At 34.8% G+C, this 24,616-nt stretch overlaps 1 protein-coding gene across 3 annotated transcripts in view; it reads left to right on the forward strand.

Annotated features, from left to right (window-relative positions):
- KCNT2 (potassium sodium-activated channel subfamily T member 2) overlaps positions 1-24,616 on the forward strand; it is a 341,540-nt gene that overhangs the window by 231,397 nt on the left and 85,527 nt on the right. For all 3 annotated transcript variants that reach the window (XM_087424351.1, XM_014794147.2, XM_087424352.1), the window contains exons 17-20: positions 1,847-2,060; positions 4,343-4,448; positions 8,635-8,807; positions 20,949-21,083. In XM_087424351.1, the coding sequence (XP_087280477.1) occupies positions 1,847-2,060; positions 4,343-4,448; positions 8,635-8,807; positions 20,949-21,083 (628 nt within the window). The remainder of the gene's footprint in view (positions 1-1,846; positions 2,061-4,342; positions 4,449-8,634; positions 8,808-20,948; positions 21,084-24,616) is intronic.

The raw sequence follows: 24,616 nt of genomic DNA on the forward strand, positions 1-24,616 counted from the left end.
GGTATCAGAATGGCTGAGTGCTGGAAGCCATATCTTTTGTCTCTGGCTGAGCAGTTCTGGACGTACTCATATATGTCCCTCACAAAAGTCTTCCCCACCTACTACAGACAGCCTAGGCTACCCATCCCTCTTGTCTAAGTATTGCATGCATGAAGAGGTACAAGCCTCTGAAACTTGACCCCCAAAATTTATTCCAATCTTGAGGAATACCCAGATATTCTCACCAGTCTTGTCTCTACCAACTCTCACACTCAGTCATTCCCTTTTCATCCCTTCTTCTACGAAGACTTGTAATTGCTCTCAGAGGTTTTTAGAAATCAGTTGCTGACCTCCCTTCCCATGGTACAAGGAAAGAGATGCTAAAGGGGCCAGCCCCGTGGCGTAGAGGTTAAATGGGCGCGCTCTGCTGCTGGCGGCCCGGGTTTGGATCCCGGGCGTGCACCAACACACCGCTTGTTAAGCCATGCTGTGGTGGCGTCCCATATAAAGTGGAGGAAGATCGGCATGGATATTAGCTCAGGGCCAGTCTTCCCTCAGCAAAAAAAGGAGGATTGGCATGGATGTTAGCCTAGAGCTGATCTTCCTCATGCGCACACACACACACACACTAAATGAATGAATCAATCAATCAATATTAAAAAAAGAGAGCGAGAGATGCTAAAACCCATTAGTTTTTTCCCCCCTTTTTAAAAACTCATGCTGTTATAGTGGAGAAGAGGGTGGCAGGGTGAGACAGAGGTTTGAGGGAAGGGGAGAGTGTTTTAATAGTTGCTTCAAAGAAATGGAACAAAGTAGGACTAAGGGCTTTTAGAAGGATGACCAGATATCACTGAGTACGTAAATGAAGTGAGAGATCATTAAAATGATGGCACTCAACATTATATTGTGTTACTTTCTGCAGAAGGGGAGAGACATAAACTTTCCATAAATTGGTGTTTAAATTAATTTTTAAATTCCAATAAAAATATTCCAAAAGAATTTGTTTCTTCTGTTGGCTCTTCCTTGAGTACCCAAGTATTCAAAAGCCTTGAGCTCTTTAGGTTTGCTGTTCTTACTGCTTCCGGTATTGCCATGGCTTGTGCGCTCATTATTGTCTCTCAGGTCAAAAATCAATGTCATGACCTCAGAGTAGCCTTCCTTTCCACCTAGTGAAAAGTTCATTCCTCCTCTTGCTCCCCAACCCCACTATTCTTTATAACATCAATGTGTTTTATATTCTGCACGATATTTATCATTATCTAAAATGACATTTTTCATTTATTTGTCTACTTGGTTATTTTACAAATAAATCCATATATGTAGACAGACCTTGTCTGTCTTGTTCCCTGCATATGCCAAGTGCCTAGAGTAGTGCTTGTCACATAGTAGGTACTCAATAAATATGTGTTGGATAAATATAAAATATTAATGATTCTAATATAAAAAGGTGGTTACAAATCAATAAGAGAAAGATAACTCAACAGAAAGGAGGGAAAGGATGTAAGGAGAAATCCACAAAACTGAAATGGCCAAAAATTCTTTTTGTTAATTTTAAATAAATGTAAATTGAAACAAAGTATTTTTTTCACTTAATCTTTGAGTATATCAGGATTTCACAGATCTTATGTTTTGTGCTATAGAGCTAGACTCAGCAAATACACTTTTTGCACAAATAAAGAATTTTGTACCCATGTGGATAAAAATGCCCACATGAAAAAGGAATAAATAACCTTTGAGTTTAAATGGTAAACAATAGTATATTTCCTGGTTATACTGATTGTACTTTATTTCACTTTGATCATTAAATGATCAATATGTCATATAGGTGGCGAATGCTTTAATGGATTTTCATGTTTCGTTGTTTTAGGTACTGTGGCTATAGACTTGCAAGACACAAGCTGTAGATCAGCAAGCGGCCCTACCCTGTCTCTTCCTACAGAGGGAAGCAAAGAAATCAGAAGACCTAGCATTGCTCCTGTTTTAGAGGTTGCAGATACATCATCAATTCAAACATGTGATCTTCTAAGTGATCAATCGGAAGATGAAACTACACCAGATGAAGAAATTTCCTCAAACTTAGAGTATGTTTAGGTGCTCTTAAGGCTTAAGATTTCCTGAGATTTGTGCTTGCCCTGAGGAGCTAATGTCCGTACCTTCTGGACATCCTAGAATCAATCCCACATACTTCTACCAAAACACACTTCCTATTAGCCAGTATCTCTCTCCACTATAAAGTATTCCAAGCCCTCAAATTTCTGGTTTCAACATATATTTCCAGGGCCAGTTTCCTCTAAATTATCATTTATCCTTAAAGAAAAAAATACATAAATTAGTATTTCCATGATATAAGCTGCATTTTCATAATTGCATGTTTTTGTTAAATTATGTTGTACCTCTGCCTTTATTTTCTCCCATGTCTATATTGAAGTTCAATCGATTATTCAATGACATGTAATGCATCTTCCTCCAGTAAGCTTCCCTTGCTTATCTCAGAATTCAGCAGTCCTTCATGCAGTATACATCAATAATATTTTGAAGGAATGAATAAATGAAGTACTAATTCTCTTTACTAAGCCTTCATAATAAATAGTACCAATGTACATGCTGTTAATTACATTTTAGCCTCAGTAGAGAGTCTTGTCTTATTCACATATCATATTGCCATTTCTTGAGAAAGCATGGTGGTTAACAGCCTTGACTATGGAGTTTGAAAGAATTTGTTTCCCATGGCAGTTCTACCTCATACTGGTTGTGTGCAAGTGACTTTGCTTAAACAATTTGACCCCAATATCTTTACCTGTAAACTCAGTCTAGTTACTGCCTCATAGTGTTCATATGAAGATGAACTGAGATAATGGAGAAAATATGCTTAGGACAATGCTTTGTACAGAGTAAGCATTCAGTGTTAATTACTATTAGGTGTGGTCCTAGTGGTAGTGGCAGTGGTTAACACCATTCAAACACTTCTCTCAATGCCTTTCATACAAGAGATGTTCAATTAATGTTGAACTAAACTAAAATGAACTGAAATATCATTGAAACTTAGAAAAATCCTTTTTTTAATCCTTCACACTTTTTTTTTTTTTGGCTGAGGAAGATTCGCCCTGAGCTAACATCTGTGCCAATCTTCCTCTATTTTGTATGTGGGTCACCGCCACAGCATGGCCACTGATAGACGAGTGGTATAGGTCTGCGCCTGGGATCCAAATCCACAAACCCCGGCTGCCAAAGCAGAGTGCATTGAACTTTACCACACCACAGGGCTGGCCCCTCTTCACACTTTTTAAAAATTTGTTACAAGAAACTTTGATGTGCCCACAGAATGCAATCCACTCTCCAAGAAATCAATAGTACTCAAATACATTTATGAAATAGTTGGTGGGAACAAGGGGAGGTTAGACCACCAGTATATTTCTGGAAATGGTGTTGTGTGGTGGGAGTGAATTCTTTCATTACATGCACTCCTGAAAAAATTGAGAGGTGGAATTTTTTTATTTCTAGAAAAATGAAACAGACGTTGAAGTAATAGTGGAGATTATCAACTTCTAGATTTGTGAAATGTGCTCCATTTTATCCTTCTAGCTAATGATGTCAAACTAGGTTTGAAATTTCTTGATTTAGAGGATAAATTTTTATCAAAAAAGAGCTTTTATGTTGGATAAAGGAATTTTGCCTCTGCTAAATTTTCTTTTATTTCTTAATTTTCATTTATGCTGCTACTTTTTGAAAGTTTTATTTTTAAAATGTGTGCAGGTGGCTGTTTTTATAAAGTCGGCATCCATGACTAATGAATATTGATAGAGTGAATCGTAGTGATGCATTTTGCTTTAAATATGTTTTATAAATTAACATTACTATTTAAAAAAAATCTATATAAATCTTTTATACTTTTAAACTGAGGATTGGCAAACTTTTTCTGGAAAGACAGAGCTAGTAAATATTTTAGACTTTATAGACCATATGGTCTTTACTGCAACTACTCAACTCTGTTTTTGAACCATGAAAACACCCATAGACAATACATAAAATGAATGAGTATGGCTGTGTTCTAAACAAACTTTCCTTATAGATACTGAAATTTGAATTTCATGACATGAAACATTATTATTCTTTTGATTTTTTCCCAACCATTTAAAAATATAAGAACCACTTTCAATTTACAAAACCAGATAATGGGCCAGATTTGGTCCATGGGCCTTATTTTGCCTATCCCTGTTCTGAACTATTTCTTTATCAAATGTAATTGCAACATAAAGAGTTACTGTATGTAACTTTGTCAAAATGAAGGAACATGGCTATAACATAATTGTCCAACTTTGCATGCATTATTCAAGGTAATTCAGTATTTCATATTGTTTTACAGATATGCTAAAGGCTACCCACCTTACTCTCCGTATATAGGAAGTTCACCCACTTTTTGTCATCTCCTTCATGAAAAAGTGCCATTTTGCTGCTTAAGACTAGACAAGGTAAGTACTTGTTGCTGTTATTTTCTCCAAAACTAAAATGATGGCATTTTAAATATTTTAATAATATTTATATATTTAAATAATTTTGTACAGTCTTTCAACTAAAGTGTGTTTAAAAAGTATTATCTTTTCAAATGTAAATGTAATACATAAAATGGTGAATTTTACTTTCTTATCTGCATTAAAAATTACCCAAATGCTTTACCCCTCCACTAAAATACCCAGTGAGTCAATTAGGCATATTTTCAAAGGGGAAAACAAAGGTGCCAGAATCTCAAACCTATGAACTCTCAACGTCCAGTCTCCCAAAATGACTTTGACCAAACGTGGACTGTTTATTTTAGCAGGTGTTTTTGTGTCAAATCTCAATGTGGAATTGCTTGACATGATGAAAGTAGCTAGTCCGTGCATCAACCACAAAGATTCATTATTGACTAGGCTGAAAGCTAATACCAGTGTCTTGCTTGATATTTCCTTTCTTAAATATTTTACTATAGTTCTTGGTTCCTGCCTGAATGTTCTAGAGAATCCATCCAAAACAGAAGAATTCTAAGAATGCAAGAATTTTTATCTTTCGCAATATGGCCATTGGGCGTGACTTGTGTAAGAGTTTATTCTCCTGATGAACAAGAAAGCAGATAAAAAAAGATTCTCAAATCCCTTACCTCCCAGAAATTAAAATATGCCACTAATTCTGAGCAGGAATTTCTTCTTTTACTCTAAATTTTGGAGTTAGCCGGAGTTAAAATGCCACTTCTCTGCTTATAAGCTTTGCAATTTGGGCAAATAACTTCACCATTAAATTTCAGTTTCCACATCTGTAAAATAGTTGTAATTTTAATATGAACCTCATAGGGCACTTGTGAGGATAATTTAAATTAGTGCATGCAAAAAGCTTAACACACTGCCAGGTACTTAATAAATGAGTAGGCACTTAATATGTTTTATTAACATTCTTGCTTCCATTATTTTTTCATATGATAAACATTATGAATCTTGGCTGTTGCAGTCACTTTTGAGGAAAATTAACAGAACATTAGGAAATTTCTACCTTCATCTTCCTGAAGTTGTTTTATGAATCTTTGCTGTTGCTCCCAAATATTCATCTAGGCCCATTAAGATGGACAGTTCCTTCTCTCAATGCTTTACTGCTTTTTTCAGTTGTTGTTTTACTTTGTGTTCTGCAGCATTTGATAGTGCTGGCTAGCTGTGTATTTTTGGCAACATTAATGAATCTTAAGCTTCAGGGTCTTTCACCCGTATCGGCCCCGTACAAGAAACTGTGACAAATTTTTTTATTTATAATATTTATATTATTTTCCATAAAGAGGATTCCCCAAATAATATAAGCTTTAGGCTCACAATACCTGGATTCACTTCTGGTGACATTTTACTTTATCATACAGTTAAAGAGAAAAAATATATTGGGAGACCAAAGAGTGGAAATGGTTTGTCTCCAAGCAGGGAACCTGATACAACTGAAAAGCTAAGATTTCAGGATTAGTGGAGGAGGAACAGAGGGCCTTTTAAAGCCTTTTGGCTTTAAAAGATGACTGTGAACTGGCTGTTGACCATATTAAGAAGGCAAAGTTTCTGAGTGTTGCTAACTGGCTGGTGACATCTGGGATCATCCATTATTTAGGTAGCATTGGCTGGCTGGAGGTGGTGATCTGCTATGCAAACGAGTGCCCACTTTGCCATTAGGGGACAGGATTATGCGGCCAATCCTACTGCATCTGTGAAGTGTGTGAGTTGGGAATATGTTGCCCAGTCCATTCTGCATCAGTAGCAGTAGGCTGGTTCCTCGTCAAAGTTTATCAACACTAAATTTTTTGTTCTCTGCTTGTTTTTTTTTTTTCCTTACTAATTGAGCTACTTCTAAATATCCTAAATTAGTTCTTTTTTTTCTCATCTTATCTCATAAATATTGAAGTTCTTGATTCTTGAAGTTCTCGACATCAACCTGTCATTCTTCTTCTCCCATGACCTCTTTGTGAGTGACCTTATTCCCTCATGTGGCTTCAGATCCTGCTTATACTAGTAATTTTCCAATCAGACTTCCAATGAAGACTTATTGCCCTTCTTCTTCAACATTTCCCTTTTTCTCCATTCGATCTTATACCTTAAACCTTCCTTCTGGATTCATTTTCCTATTTCCTAGTTTCCAGCTTTTAAAAATTCTCTTAATGAGATCCTATTACTGGTAAATTCTTTTAATTTCAGTTTCCCTAGAAATGTCCTTATTTTGTCCTTCTTCTTGAAAGGTAGTTTTTCTGGGTGTCCAATTCCAGACTATGAGTTTTCTTTTTGTTTTAGCGTGTTAAGATTTATTTACTGCCTTCTGGGCTCCACCTTGCTGTTGAGAAGTCAGCCATCATTCTAATCTGTGTTCCTTGTGGGTAGTCTGTCTTTTCTCTCTGGCTGCTTTTAAGATCTTCTCATTGTCTTGGTGGTTCTGCACTTTTATTACATGTCTGAACTGGATTTCTTTTCATTTATTTGGACTAAGATTCATTGGGTTTCCAGAAACTAAGGATTTGGGTATTTCATTAATTTTAGAAAATCCTCAGACAATAGTTACTTGAATAGGGCTTCTTTCTGATTCTCTCATATCTTTTTCATTTGTTCTGTTTAAATATATGTAAGACGGTCTCACACTATTTTCCAAGTGCCTTAATTTTTCCATATTATTTTTTATCTCTTTTCTTCTTGACTTCTGAGTAATTACTTCAACTCTATCCTGTAGTTGATCCCTTCAGGTACATCAAATGTGCAATTTTAACCATCTTTAGAGTTTCTGTTTTTAATTGTTATACTTTGCAGTTCTAGAAGAGAATATATGTAATTTTTAAATAGTTACCTGAATATTTTAAATAGCCTCTTCTTCCCTGTTCATACTTTAAATGTTCTCTTTTATTTTTTTAAACATAGTAAACATGCTCATTTTGTATTCTGAATCTAATAACAGCAAAATCTGTAGTCTTTGTGAGGCTAATTCTATTGTTTTTTGTTTCTACTAACTCATGGTGCCTTGTTCCCAACAGCGTTTTGTAATTTTTTGTTAAAGAATAAAGGCAGAGAATATTCCAGAGTTGATGATGAATCTACAGAGAACCAACTAATCTCAACCCAAATAAAAAGAAACCCACATAGAGACCCATAAAGATGAAAAAGCAGAACACTAAAGCAATTCTTCATGCACGTAATTTAGTTTAAAAGAATCTTGGTTTAATAATGCCAAGTCCAGGGCCGGCCCCGTGGCTTAGAGGTTAAGTGCGCACGCTCCACTGCTAGCGGACCAGGTTCTGATCCCGGGCGTGCACCAACACACTGCTTCTCCGGCCATGCTGAGGCCGCGTCCCACATACAGCAACTAGAAGGATGTGCAGCTATGACATACAACTATCTACTGGGGCTTTGGGGGAAAAAAATAAATAAATAAAAATTATTAAAAAAAAAAAAAAATAATAATAATGCCAAGTCCAGCAAATTCTAGCCCCACGGGAAATAGCAAAATACCCTCAGGACAACAATGAGTTTTGGTAATGGGTTATTATTATTTTTGTTGTTGTTATTATTTGTATTACTATTTTACTTTTGAGTGGTTCTATCATTATCTTGCCAGGTCAGGTACACATTTAGACAATTAAGGTTTTTATGTTTTTGTTTTTTAACAACAACAAAAAAAATCCTTTTTGGTGTCTGTCCCTTTAGATATTCAGTCCTTGGAATATGCCAATGTTATTTATTTATAATATAGGTATATTTCTGGAAATGAAAGTCAGAGGTAGATCATTTTTTTCCAGCTTTGTTGAGGTATAATTGACAAATAAAAATTGTATATATTTAAGGCATATAATATGAGATTTTGATATACATATACATTGTGATCATTTTTAGCTGTAGATACCGAGCTGTCATCTTGCAACGAGTTTTGGTTCACAGTAGAACACATGTACACATGTATTGCTAACTTTTTCTTCCCCCACATCAAGCTACATACCTGCAATTCTTCTTGTCCATGCACACCTTCCTTTCCTAAAGCAGCCTGGAGAACTAGGCATAGACAAGTGTCACAATTTTCAAATTTCTTAAAAAATAAAGGATTTCCTAAGTTAGATTAACATATCCTAAATTTTAGTGGAGTATAAAAATGGTGTTTCTTTGTATAATTTTTCTTCTCTAGAGTTGCCAGCATAACTACTATGAGGATGCAAAAGCCTATGGATTCAAAAATAAACTAATTATAGTTGCAGCTGAAACAGCTGGAAATGGATTGTATAATTTTATTGTTCCTCTCAGGGCATATTATAGACCAAAGAAAGAACTTAATCCCGTAGTACTGCTATTGGATAACCCGTAAGTATATTTTGAAATATACAAAAATCAAAAAGTTTTTAATATTATATCAAAAATAACATTTTAATTTGCTTAGAATATTTTAAATCAGATACATTATGGCACATGACTCATTGGAAGGTATCTTCTGTGCTCTGGTACAAAACAATCATTGAGTATGGTTATGTTTCACAATTACTACTTAAAACATCACTGGAATACTCAGAGCTTTTTATTTAAAACTATTTTGCAAGTGGTCATTACTTAATACCAGTGGGAAACATGCCACTGAAATAATTATAGTTATTTTCCCTAAATTAGCCAACTAGCCTGGAAAATCTCTGCCAAAACTGGATAATTTTGTTATCTTTCTAAAGAACCATTAATTATCAGAGAAGCATATTAATCATCCATTTTTATGTTATACCATGCCACATCGTCATAAGTTGTGATTCTTCCACTGTTAAAACACACATTCTATAACATAACATGAATAATTAATGCTTTAACATGTTCATTTATTTTGAAAGTGTTGGATATACTCTTGTAAAATAAGACTACTTAAGCATTTCAATATCCTTGTGCAACTATAAATATAAGTCACTGAAAGCTATGGTCAAATACATTGTATCCTAAAATTATGGTATTCTTCTCTGTGACTCGAAATTAGTAGCAGATGGTCTTTAGATCAATACCGTATTTTAGGATCCTCCAACTCTCTTATTAAATTCCAAAGTGATGCAAATTTCTGGATAAACTGAATGGGCCCAAAATCTGTTGCCGTGTCTCTGCCTTTAAAATTTATCAAAAGAAGTTTCTCAAAACAGAGATAGCTCCCAAATATATTATAACTTCATGGCATTGTTTATTCTGAATATACCAATATGAACATAGTCATTGAGGCTTCTGTTTTAGCATCATTATCACAATGATAATCAACTCTGAAAATTGAGCTCACCTCTAGAGGTTTCAGTTGTAGAATTTTCAGGTATGATGACTTAATGACTTTTTTGATACCACTTTGGCATCCAAGGAGAGGTGAGGTAGATTTAGGGCAGGTCTAGGGGAACAGAGATTTGGACCCAATGTCAGAAGAAATAAAAGCTTAATAAAACAAATCTTAGGAGAATGAAAGTTGGGTTGCGGGATGGCTATGGTGATAGAGTGGTTGTAAAGAACGTCCAAGGCCTTTGAATATATCCCTAATTCTCAAACTTCTCTGGTAGGAAGCTCTAAGAGACTGGCTGAGCTGGCCACAAGAGATGCTCAGTTAACTATATGAATTCAAACCTGTCAGGTTTTGGCCCTTTTTGCTTATGGTATATCCACTCCCTTAGGGATAGAATATAAGGCAGGAGCATTTACAAGCTGATTGCCTTAGAGCATCCTCATCCTCATATGGCTTGGATCAGTGTGGATCAACTCAGACCCCAGAATACAGAGGGGAAGATAGGAAGGGGCTTGAAAAGAAAGAAGTGGAACTGTACTTATATCATCCCTGTGGTAAAACAAAGGATAAAAACTGTCCTTTCCTCTGCTTTTCATTATCTCAAGGTAAAATTTCTTGTCCTGATGTGTAAATCTCCTGATTAGGTTCCTGGACCCAATTTCAACGAGTATGTGTTGGGGTTTCCCCACACCTCCAACAAGCAATGCTCGGGACACCAGCTGGGTATCCTACAATTCAACTCAACTCTGACACTACCCAGAGATAGTATCAGATTCCACAGATTAAGGGTTCAGTCCTACAGGACTACCGCCCCCCCACTTCAGAAGCCATTCACAAGCCCAGGTATCACCTGTGCTTCTGACCAACCAGCTGTAGATTAGAGGTTCCAATGACACCCTCCTTGGACTTCACATGCCAGCTCCAAGTCTGGGTTGTTACCTGTACTTCAGAATGACTGGCTATAAATCAAGTTCGATTAATTTGCTAGAGCAGCTCACAGAACTCAGAGAAACATTTTACTTACTGGATTATCAGTTTATTATAAAATGATACAACTCAGGAACAGCCAGATGGAAGAGATGCGTAGGGCAAGGAATGGGGAATGCCCTCTCCCAGGGCACCACTAATCTCCAAATCTCCTCATGTTCACCATCCTGGAAGATCTCCAAACCCCGTCCTTTGGGGTTTTTGTAGAGGCTTCATTACATAGGCTTGGTGGATTAAATCATTGGCCGTTGGGGATTGAACTCAATCTCCAGCCCTTTCCACTCCCCGGAACTCAGGGGATGAGACTGAAAGTTCCAACCTTCTGTTCATGGTTGGTTTTCCTGGCAACCAGCCCCCATTCTTGGGTGCTTTCCAAAAGTCACCTCATTAACATAAACCCAGTTGTGGTGGAAAGGGGCTTGTTAGGAATAACAAGACACCCATTTCCCCTTTATGGCCCTGAAGTGATTTCAGGAATTGAGGACGAGAGACCAAATATTATGACAGAAGATACTCCCTCCCTTTGTCCTTCTTTATCACTCAGAAAATTTCAAGGGTTTTGGGAGCTGTGAGCCAGGAACCCTCAATGATGTTGAGGAAATATATATGAGAAATATCACACCTTCCAAAAGAATCAGTCTCCAAATTTTGGAGTGGAGTTTACTCCATGGAATGGAGATGGGATCCTCTCTTTTTCAGTATCCAGTCTTGCTAAGTAATCCCATCTCAGAATCACTAATCCTCCTTTCTTGTGTTTATTATCCCACTGAGCTAGTGGCTGGAGCTAGAGTTCCTTAACGTGTGTACCTTGTATAGACTGGAATAGCTATCACTGAGTCAGTCCCTTTCTGTTTGGTTTTTAATAAACGGGTTGCCAAAATGCCCAGTTACTGAATGATTGATTGATTTGTATATTAGAATTGTAAAATCAAGTGGTTGTTTGTACAGTCTTCATTCCTAAATCTGATCAATCACAGAAAAATCTGGAAACTCTGTTTCTCTTAATTACTGGCAAACTGGTCAGTAATTCTGTATAAATATAGATGTACCTTTCATCAGAGAATATCTTATCTGAATGGGACCATAGAGATAATTAAATAAAATTAATATTCTTTACCTCTACCCACTGTTCATAATAGTAATAATTGTTGAGCACTTACTACATGTCAGTCATTACACTAGACACTTTACCTTTATTTTCTGTTTTATTCCCATAAGAAATATATCCACATTGCACAGTGATGATTTATCCTTGGAGAGACGTACCAAGCAACTGAAGATCTCAAAGCTTACAAGTTAACAATGATAACATTTAAACAAACCAGTTTGCGTGACTTGTTTACACCACTGTCTCTTATTTTATAGACAAAGAAAAACAGACCAAACAAGTTAAATGACTTTTTCCAAGGTCAATTCTAGGATTAGAACTTTCTCTGCAATTTGTAGTTCTTTGTTGTTTCAACTACATGATCTTACCTAACTTACAGGATTTTGATATATACAAAAAATACATTGTCAATTCTTTCTAGAAGCAAGAATATATTTTAACTTTGGATTAGTTTGTATTAAAATTTTCCTTTGTTTTTGTAATGACTTACATTTTGGAATTCAATTATTCACATGATGTTGTTTATTAGATGATTTTTGTGGGGTTTGACTTTCTTTCAAAGAGTTAGGATCAAAGTGCACACTGTGAAATTTATTAGCTTCCCGTGTACTTCCCGAAAGTGGTGTCTAATGTTTTTATTTGTTGTCCTCTGTTTCTTTGGTCAAGAATGAGTAAACAAAAACTAAACACCAATAAACAATGTTCCAGGAAGTTTTAAGTGACTTTTTTCTTTTAACAATGAGATGCCTGTTGCTCTGCAGAGGCTAGTATTTTGCAATCTATACAAAGAAATATGATGCTTTCTTCCTTAAAATATTTTCATGTTATAAGAATTTATACACTAGTGATTGTACACACTTCTACAATTATTAGTTAGCTTCCTGTGGCTTGACTTTATTTTAAATTCACATTAACGTTGCTGAAAATAATATTCAATAAATGGCTATTTAGGAAATTAAGTTGAAAGACCAATTAATTCAATATAACAGAAATAAATAATAACAGATGTCATAATTATAGGATTTTAAATTGTAAATTAAATTTATAATAGTCACACACACAATATGTCAAAATAAGTATTCACAATGTTTCCAAATAGAACGCCTTCTAGATCTCATATGGTAATTAAATAAAACCCAGTCACCTTGGAGAACATCTTGCACTTGATACTGGTTCATTAGAGCTGTCTCAGTTCTGATTGGCTGGCCATCTGTTCTGTTTGGTCTGGTATTGTGCCATACTGATTTTAAATATTTTGATTACCTCCTCAACATTAAAAGTCATCTAGTCATCTGATAATACCACTTCATATGAGAGATGAAAAAGACAGTCAAAAGCTTTGGAATATATTAACGCTACATAGAGTTGAAGTGCAAGATTCAGGCTTATTTTCCTAATTTTTACATCTTGTTTACACTATCCCTTTATTAAATCAATCTTCTTTTCACAAAGAGTGCCAAGTAAACTTCAGTTCAGCTTATTACAAAAGTAATGATAAAATGTCTGATATATCAGGGTTCTTATGAAGACATCCAAACTTTGGGCTCATACAAATCTGAAATATGGTCTAAGCTTACTCTCTTGATAGACCTGGTGCATGTTATTGAATTTCTCGAAGGCTCAATATTCTCATTTGTAAAATGAGTAGAACATTTATCTTAATTTGAGAGGAAACCCAATTAACAAAAAAGGGGAGTTTATTTCAAGTAGTTGAAACAAAACTTCTTATATATTTTTAAGGAAGAAATAAACTACTTAAAAGTGGAATTATGAAATGCTAACAAAATAAATTGTCTCACTACATTCATATTTTGAATTTGAAATAAAGAAATTAAGTTCATTATGGTTATTAATTAAATGGGAGATAATGTCTTCAACTTTGCAAATCCATGCAAATTTACCAACCTTTTCAATTCCTAGCAATCACTAGCTAATTAATATTTGCATATAATGGTAATTTTTATAATGAAAGATTTTGTGAGATATGATGTTTAGACTCATAAGTAGTCATCTTTCTTAATAGAATTACAGTTAAGACACTGATTAGTGATATGCTCATTTTTTTTCCTATTTATTAGTGTCAATTACTTTTTGTGTTTGTTAAAATTTTATTTCTTTTATTACTAGTTAGTTTCACCATATTTTGTTTTGGTCTATGCATGTTCATTTTGTCCTAGATCTATTTTCTTGTCATGTTCATCTTTCTTTTATTGATTTTAAATTTCTTTCTATATTAAGCACATTGATCTACAAACTTTGTATAAGTAATATTTTAAACATATGTTTTTTATATGTTAAAATATTTATGATGAGCTTTACAATTGAATCTTTCAGTCATTGTGATGAGCTTTACAATTGAATCTATCAATCACTGTCACTACTTTTCCTTAATGTAATTGCTAAATAGATAGACCTTCTCTATTTAGCAGTCAGATAAAAAAAAATTGCATACATTTTATTATATTGTATTAGTGGTTTTATTTTTCTACATTCCACTCTTCATCTGTACTTTGGGGGTGTAACATAAGAAAGGGACATCTATTTTTATGAATGTTTTATTTTTTCCTTAATGTTTTGCAATAATAATGCTTCTCAATGTAAAGGTTATACTTGCCAATTAACTGTCTCTCAATAATCAGAAAGATTAGTCTATTAAGAGCCTATGATATCATTTATGTTATTCTTTAATTACTAAGCAGTTTATTGTCATAAACACTGTTGCCAATTTATTTAAATGGGGCAACATGATATATGTAAATGTACAATTAATATATTCTTTATATTTCAGGTTTCCTTTTAAGCCATCCTTATCAAGAGAAGTAGTGGGTGATCTATTTGTTATACAAGTTAAATTTTGCAAAGAGTATGGCATTACATATACATACAAAAATAATGTAGGTGCTCCCTACATTAGGTACTCTTCATCAGGATTATATATTTACCAAGTTTTAGGAGACTTGGTTTACCTTGTAACACAGCTGAAGTCATGTAAAGATGAACCCTACTACCACACTACAGATGTTAATTTCTAAGGATGTGGAAGATTGCTTGAGCACTGTAAATACACGTTTGTGGCAGAATTGCATGTGACTAGAATTCATGAGTTTCCTAAAACAAGGCAATAATTTTGATGTCCAAGTACTTTTAATGATTCCTACTGGACGAAGCAACAAAATACAAAGGCCACAGCTTCAGTTTTAATTCTAACAGAAGGATTGACATAAGGTAAGGACTTACTTTGTCCCCAGTGACCCCAGTGTACTCATATTGCACAGAAGATTTTCAGTTTCTTGATTAAGTTGAATTATTCAATAACATGAAATACTGTTACAAGACTTTGGAAGAAAGATATGTCACAGTGGACAGATGCTCAGAGAAGAGAGCATCAAGAAATTAAAATAATCTGAATTTAAAAGAATGAGTCATTAAAAAGGAGAATATTTCAGCCTGAGTATATATCTATAATTAATAAAGAAGAATTATGAATCCAACTCTGCCACATAAGTTGTAGCTACTCCCTTTATCTGACTGGAACTATATAGGAGCAAAGACAGAGAAAACAAAAAGTAACCAAAAAAAAGCATAAGCCAACGGATTTTTCAAACCACCATAAAATCTCAGTGCTGCCACAGTCTTGTGTATGTGCATCCTCACGTGTGTTTCTACAATCACCAGGTAGAGTAAGAGAGACATGAAGGCTCTTGAATCAGCAGTTAGAGTGGTTCTTCTAATTTTAAGAAGCAGAGCAGTGCCCAGAAAGAGAACTAGAAGGCACCATTCAAAGGCAGCTATCGGGAGTGTATATTGTTATATTTGTTGAAAACAACATACATCGCGAGCTTTAAAAATATTTACAGTCTGTGATTCACTAATAATATTCCTTCTATGAATGTTTTGGGGTCAATGATAAAAACTAATGGTAGGAAAAAAGCCAAAGATGTCCATACCAATATCATTTATAGTAGTCAGAATTGGAAATAACTTGTAACTTCAATAACTAATAGCATAAAAGTGAAAGTAACTTATAAACTGAATAATTGAGGATATTTTAAATGAATTGTGGTACACTTATAATATGTGATAATATGGGGCCATTTCAAATGGCTACGAAGAAATTTAGTGATGGGAGGAATTTAACGAACATTACAACCGTGGTATTCTTTGGAAGATTTCTTTTTACGCTTCACTGTATTGAGCATTCTTTTCTTTTTTTTTTTTTTTTTTGTGGGAAGATCAGCCCTGAGCTAACATCCATGCCAATCCTCCTCTTTTTGAGGAGGAAGACTGGCCCTGAGCTAACATCCATGCCGATCTTCCTTCATTTTACGTGAGATGCCGCCACAGCATGGCCTGACAAGCGGTGCGTCGGTGCGCACCTGGGATCGGAACCCTGGCCGCCAGCAGCGAAGCTCACGCACTAATCCGCTGCACCACAGGGCCGGCCCCAGAGCATTCTTTTTCTTAAGAGTGTAAAAGGATAAGGGGATGATCAATAGGAAGAAAATAAGTCAGGAAGGAAGAGACTTCGTCTAGCTACAATAAGCACCTGGGATATGATAGCTGCTATGCTTCCCTTTGCGTAGAATTGTCCTCCTTCTCTTTTACTAGGCAAACTCCTATTCATCCTTCAACATCCAAATTAAATATCACCTCTGTGACATAATCCCCATTCTGCTTCCTAAGTGCAACCTATTGTTTATTTTTTCATATTAAAACATATAATTGTGTGCTTTTGTACATATGTTCCAAAAACTCTATTTGAATACAAGGAAACATGATGTTATTTTTTGCATATGGCTGAGTATATTAAAATGTCTATTATATAAAATGTTTTGGATATATATATATGCTGAGTGAATAGATGCATGAAAGAATTAATAACTTTATCAAATGAATACAATAGATTAAGTGATTGCTAAGGAAGCATCTAAGTTTATGATTCTTTCCCTAAATATGCATATAGTAAAGATTTCAGTTATAATAAATATTTGCTCAACAATAAGTATTGAGTAAATCAATAATTTAAAAGGTGAATTACTTTAATTTTAATTTTCTATAATGCATATAGAGCATGGGTACGTATACATATTTATTTATTGATATGTTGCTCTATTAAAGGGCATGTTGTAATTCTATATATCCCTTAGAGGAAATTGCTCTTAATAGGCATGCTAATTTAGTTCCCTATGCTTTGGGTCATCTAAGAAAAAATTATTAGTTTCTCATTTTACAAGGTTTCTTCTGCATGAATAATTTTTAAGCTCATTGATAAGACTTTTTAGTCATAATTGAGAGTATCAATCAGTATTTTTGTAGAATGATGCCATAATGTTTCTGATTTAGAAAACAGAACTACAACTTGCTTTTAGCATCGTATTATTCATAACAAGTACAAATGACATTTTCTGATTAATGTTAAGAACAAAGGTACTTAAAATTAATCTTGTCACTAGTGTTTAGTTTTGGAAATGCAAACTAAGTCAACTTACTTCCTTTCCCTAGAAGTGCTGCCACTGTTGTGACATTGTGTTTCATTTTGTAACCCATCTGCTACTTAGGCCAGATATGCATTTTCTGGATGCAATCTGTTGGTTTCCAATGGTTTACTACATGGTGGGCTCTATTGACAAGTAGGTGACAAAGTCTTTGGCACACTAACTAGTGTGGTGTCCTGTGGTTTGTCATGTGCTGTGCCCCCGTGTTGCATGATGAGTGTAATTTAGCATTTCAGAATTGCAAATATGATGTATTTTGCATGTAGAGCTTATGTTCTTGTGTCATACATCTGTATTCAAACTTCCTAAGCAGTAATCTGTTGTTGAATTAAAACAAATCTTGCTGCATGCCAATTTTGCCAATTTTGTTCAGTTTCTAAAGCTATTTCAGTTTCGTGTCGTCTACAGCAATAACGTTATAGTATTACTATTGACATAGTGGTAGAGAAAACCTAAAGGTTTAACATTTTGCTGTATTGATATTATCGTAACTTCTGGAAACCTTCAAAATAATTTAGAAATGCTCGTTTTAAGTCAGATTTATAAACTGGAGCATTTCCTTAAGAGTTTCTTTTAGTAAAATGTATCAGTCTATAATTTCTAAAAATTTGTTAATTAAAAGGTCGAATGTGTGCAATGCATTAGTATTAAAATATGAATTCTTTTATATGCATGAACATGACATTATAAAAGATATAAAAACTAAAAGATCATAAAACTAATATGCTTATAAAATGTGTTAATTTTCCACTTAAAAAAAATGTCAGCCAGAGCCTTCAAAATAAAATGCTAAAAGTTATCACTTGAGAACTTGCATGCTAACATTTCATCCTGTAGATGTTGAACAAACTAAGTTTTGTAGCTTTGAAATTGTCTACGGCTGTGGATATGTGAAAGGCCAAACAGACTAATATATATTTAGCCTCCATTCTACATCAATATAATTTACATTATCAGTTGTTATGATACTAATTAAATGAAGTTAGATGTACTAAACTACAGTTTAAATCCATGAAAGTGAAATCCACCCACTAGTAATGTTACCTTGAAATGATAGTATTCTATTAAAATTCATTTGAAAAATAGTATATTGAAAAGATAAAGAATAAACCTCCCATCTGTCTTTGCTGATGTGAACTGTGAAATGGATTCTTCCTCGGTAAAAGTATTTATGATGAGGAAAAGAAGAACTGAGAGAATCAAGTTTGTAGGATTAGAGATGAAACAGTTTTGGCTACAAGTTGATAATTATCGAAGCTGGATGATTGGTCCGTGAAGATTCATTGAACTATTCTCCTCTCTTGCTTATGTTTGAAATTTTTCTTAAAAGTAACAACAACAACAAAAACCTCTGAGTGAATTAAAACACACTCACAAACACTCCCTTCTACTCGTACATTCACATTCTAGTTCTCCTTGAAAAGGAAGTCTTAAAGAAGGATAGGACGCACGCATTGCCTTTAGATTATCTGTACCTTTTTTCCATCCATATTGATTTTTTTCTTGAGTAGCCATCTGGTGGCTGAACTGTGTAAAGCAACGCTGAAGAAAAAAATAGAGAGTGGCTTTGTAGACAGGATAGTGGGGAGAAATTATGTTGGACATGGAGTTATAAGAATAAATTGGTACCCTCATAAAAAAGGAAAAAAAAAGAATAAAATGCAATATTAAATGAATATAAAAATGATAATTTAAAGTTAAAACATGAAGAACAAAAAGTTTCCACTTAGTTCAGAAATGCCATTCCAATTTTATGTATTTTCTATAGCTTTAAACTCATATGCAATCATAATTGCTAAAATAATTTGCCAAGGTTATGTGTAAACTACAACAGACAGTATTTTGAGTATGGAATTAACTGGTACATATAGCTATAGGTAGCTATTAGCTATTTAGCACAAGTGCTCTCACAGTGCAATTTTTGTCAAGTTTCAACTTCATTGAGTTATTGCTGAGGAAATAGTCATCTTTCCTATCATAACTTCTATCTGTACCCTTTTCCAGTCAAGCTTAACTCTTATCACCTTATCTTTCTCTTTTTCTTTATAAATAATTATAATAGAGAGATTTTTTTTAATGAGGAATAAAAGATTGTAAGAGCTGAAATATAAGATAGTGATTTAGAATTATAATAAGGTGAGTTGAAGACATATGAGTTAAGCATCATTTTTATGGTCCATAAGGGACCATATCACATTCATTTTCCACCTACTTCTTTCTTTTTTCTAAAAAATATATTTTAATAGATGTAAGAACAATGATGATGAATTTCCTAGATAAAAGGAACACCGAAGTATTCTTAGGAATTTAAACTTGATCATCATGTTGATTGGATGTTATGGTCCTGGCCCCTCTCACCATAGGAAATTTATTTGGAATAACATTCTGTTTCCACAGTTTTAGCCCTAAAATATCTTCCACAGAACATTGTTCCTGATTCAGGTGAAATATTTTTTTCTGGGCTACTCCTGGGGATCTTGGACTCAAAGCTTTGGTAATACTCTCTCGCCTTATAACAGAGTAAGAAATCCTGCCTCCTGCCTTCCCATAAAAGGAAAATAATTCTCTCTAATGTAACAGGGCTAATAAACCAATCATGCACTTGGAAGAGATCCTCAGGGAAGTGACTCTTCAATTTAAGAATCTAAAAGGAACTATTGTTCTTTAAGTTTTACACTTCCTATTTTAAATCAGAAGTTGTGGAAATCAGACATTCTTATCTGACTGCAATCTAACTGTGTACCTAGAACATTCTTATACTCATTCAAGTTTAGTCTCTCTGATCTAATTCAATCCTATTTTTCTAGTTTGTATGAAGCAGAGGTAAGGAGATAATGGTCTCCTCATTTCAGCTTTAATGGTAATGTTTTCTTTTAATTCAGTGGAAGAATGCTAGTTAAAGTTTTTATCAGTGGTAGGGGAAAAGATGGACTCTGTTATACCTCATAGGAACTCGTATCCTAGTGCAGCAGTAATTTCATGAAACCGAAGAAATCAGGTTATTCAGTCACTTGCTCAAAAACTTAAGGCTGGCTACAACTTTGTAGGCTTGAATACAAGTGACATTTATATATTTTACATACTCTTGGCTGTGTGGAGCCAATCTATAATGCATAGCTTTACACAAAGAAATAATAGACGTTTAAAAATAAACATTTCACAGTTCTGTATTTCTTTATTAGGCTTGACTATTTAAATTAATAGAAGTATTTATTTCTATTCTTACCAAAGCACCTTAAGGATAAAAAATACAAATATCCTGTCTTTGAAATAGTGTGCTAACTGTAAAAACCAAGTTTTAACATGCTCTATTTAATTGCAAATGGGTGTTTTCCGTGTTTTATTTATATAATGAATGAATATTATTAAATAAAGATTCTTAACGCATATGCTTTGAAATGGTTGAGATCTGATGAAACATAAAGAGCCCAAAAATACAAATTATTTCATATCAGTAGAGAATATTGCGTTATAATGCCCATTAACGTCTACCACTGCACACTTTGGGAAAGCCACCTTACGAGGGCAACCTATACAGACACAGGGAGTAAGCAAGTTTTAGCACTGATCCTAGTACTGTGATCTATTGAAAGTCCATTTTTCTCTGTTGATATTTATCAAAGCCTAGATGACCTACTCAGGTGTGGAGTGACTTTTGCTGCCAACATGGTGGTTGTGGACAAAGAGAGCACCATGAGTGCCGAGGAGGACTACATGGCGGATGCCAAAACGATTGTGAACGTGCAGACCCTTTTCAGGTAAATTCTGGATAACTCTGCCCTGTCATTACTCACTGCTCACTGTCTGTGAAATATTTGCCTCTGATTCTGTGTATAAGGAATGAACATGAGACACTCACACTGAAGTTATGTTCATGTATTAGATCATAAAACAAATACTTATTTACCACCTAAGGTATGACTGGCACTGTGTGAAGTTTAATTTTTAACACCGGGTCAGGGCTGGCCCCATGGCTTAGCGGTTAAGTGCGCGCGCTCCGCTGCTGGCGGCCTGGGTTCGGATCCCGGGCGCGCACCGAGGCACTGCTTCTCCAGCCATGTTGAGGCCGCATCCCACATACAGCAACTAGAAGGATGTGCAGCTATGACATACAACTATCTACTGGGGCTTTGGGGGAAAAAATAAATAAAAATAAAATTATAAAAAAAAAAAAAACAAAAAAACACCGGGTCAGTAATTCTTTTAAAAATAAGTAGAATAATAAATCTATTTTCTTGTCTAGTTTAACAATAACAAGTTCTAAAAAACTATATGTTGTAGCCTTCACGATCTGTGACAGATCATGCAGGTTTTAATTTTAGTTTTATGCCTAGCAGTGGCCAAAGGTATGCATTTACATACTGGATAACTAGTAATGAAAGATGGCAAGGCTGCAAGCAGGTAATTTACCCGTGTTAGGAGCCACACCATAACCTTATCTTCACTAGTTTCCTGTCTTTCATTAATTAAACTCAGCCAGATAGGAATTCGCACTGTGGTCATCTTTGGGTGAGAAAGAGCAATCCTGACTGGAGAAAAGTCCATGACATAAGAAAAGCCAAAATCACCTATAAATCAAGACATCTACATCACTTGGAATAATTCTTCCTAAAATCATTTTAAAATGTACATATCTAAAATATCATTATTTCAGTTTGATGAGTTTTGCAGAAGTCTAAAGGAAACATCTGAGGTACCAAATTACAAAAGTAAACACAACAGTGGGAACTTGATGCTCTTCTGTCCTCGCTCCACCTTCGTATTGTAGCAAGGTGGATATTGAGGGTAATGATCTGTTTATAGTTTGGCTTCAGAATTCAGAAGAGAGAGCCTAGGTATAAGTCTCACTTAAGTTGATTATTTATTATATGATTTTAGGGAAATTAATTTCTTTCTCTAAACCTCAATGTCTTAATCACAAGGTTGTTTGAGATTTAAAAATATATAATGCCTTAGCACATGGCTGGTAGTTTTCAATTGGTTGAAAAATGTTAACTACTATATTTATTAGCAGTGTAATTATCACTTTCATGTGGCCGAGTGGAAAAGCCACAGACCCTGGAATGACATGGCAACAAACTTCATCTGGCACAACCTCTATCCCAGAGGTTCCAGCAGAGACTTACTAACTCTGGACCTTAAGTGTGTTTCTTAATCTCGTTGAAATTCGGTTTTCCTCATCTGTAAAATGCATATGGGAAATAATTAGCCCTTTCTGTAGTGTTAATGTAAAGGCTGGAAATCAAGTATATAAAGAATCTCTCACAGCACCTGGAAAATCTACCCTGAACCTCTTGTGCCAGAAGGCGATATACACCCTCTGAAGTTACTATAATGCACCAGTTCATTTAGAATATAGCTAACTAGTCAATGAGCTATATTAAATAGTACGTTTAAAGATAGCATAGCATATGTTTAAAATATGACAGATATAAGCAATTTTTTTTCTGTAGAGAATGAAAAAAATTACAGGGTAGGAAGTTAATTCAGAGGGATGAGATTTATAGCCAATGAATCAAGTCATACTTTTCAATTCCATGCTTGGCAAAAGCTAATTATAGTTTTAACAGGGGAGGATCCAGGGTCTTTTTGATTAAACATTCCATTTTAATTTTCAACTTACTGTGAGTTTATTTCTATTATGGTGAAATTTCTATTGATTTAACTTTTATTGCATATTCTCTGAATGAATTATTTTGATTCCAAGTTAATAATAAATCCTCATCTTACTCAGAGGTGCAAAGGCTCTAATTAATTATTTAAAACAAGCTAACTGACCAGAATAACTAAGGGCAGTCATACACATGGTAATTGACATGTGCAAAGGCTGCGTTCCCTGAGTACTTGGCTGAGGAGGCAATCATATGTTGGAAGAATGAATGGTTGAATGAATGAGCAACTTTGCATCCCTGAAGTATTAAGGTTACTTATCTTCAGCAGAATATTTTAGAAATTATGCAATTTTTTATGGTGCATAAACACATCTAGACTGAACAGTTTTAAGCAGAACTTTCAAAGAACTATTAGATACCCAGATTATAAAGTAATTACTTCTGTTTTTTCCTTTCCTTTGCCTATAAAGGCATTATCATTATTTTGCTAAGTACATAATATTTTTCAGGAAAAAAAATTCTATGAAACTTTTTTTGGAGTAATTCATAAACTGTTAATCTATGCATGCTACATTAGGCTAGTCTTACTTAATAAAAAAATAAGACACCAACAGGTCCCTATGATACACAAAATATCGTTTATGTAGATAAATGACCCAAATCATGCAGATTGGTAGTTTCATTTTATAGGTGCAGTCAGGTACTGCCCTTGAGGTTGCTCTCCTGCATTCCTTGAAAATTTTAGTTCCTGATTGACTGTGACTCTCGCCAACCCTGCTTCTACTGTAATTCTTGATGATTTCAGCGATCCTACATAGATGATCTTTTCAGTATCTTATCTTAGCCACCTATCCTCATGGTCATAGTCTTTACCTTGAAGTACCAAAAGTTTTACCTTCCTCAGTCTCCATTTCATTCAACTATCTGAGAACTACTGTTTATTTTCTACTTTGTTTCTTCTAATACCCCCAACTCCTAACAGTAATTTGTCCCCACTGGAACCTACCATCCACTGATTCTACACCTTTTCACTTTCCTTGCTCACTTGGGGCTTTTCTTCCCTCTTTACCCAGATTACATTGCAAGGTCAATCATTATAATCACTCCTGTGCTGAAACCCTAAACACATAATCACTGATTATCTACTATAGGCTGACACTGATCTCAACTCTGTTTCCTTTTCTCTCTTCCTCCTACTCCCAGATCTCTGTCATCTCAGGTTCTCTACCCACCATCTTGCATGAAATTCCCTAGAGGCAGATGACAACATTCCAGAGGTAGGATCCAGCTACTCTTACAAGCAAGCATCAGGCAACTAGAAATCCAGGCACAGTGGGTGGATACCAGGCTATTTAGGATGAGAGCCTAGGGCCCCATCTCCAAGGGAAGTAGAGTCCTACACATTGAGTCTGCATGAGCTATTAGTGTTAAAAATGATTAAAGAAGACAATTAAGGTGATTCAAACAACTTGACTTAACACTTCATGAAGCGGGCAGTCTCTGTTCCCAAGGCTCCAGAGAACTGCAAAATGGGGTGGGAGACAGGAAACTTTTATAGGATAAAAAATAAGGAACAAAGAAGAGAAAATGAATAAGAAACAAGGAATTAAGCACATATGGAGCCCAGGGTTGGCTTGGTGTCTGGGGATTGGCTGACTGGGTACGTACGCTGTGTTTCT

The sequence above is a fragment of the Ceratotherium simum genome, chromosome 36, assembly GCF_057802395.1.
Source record: "Ceratotherium simum simum isolate JZ-2026a chromosome 36, ASM5780239v1, whole genome shotgun sequence".
Classification (NCBI taxonomy): Eukaryota; Metazoa; Chordata; class Mammalia; order Perissodactyla; family Rhinocerotidae; genus Ceratotherium; species Ceratotherium simum.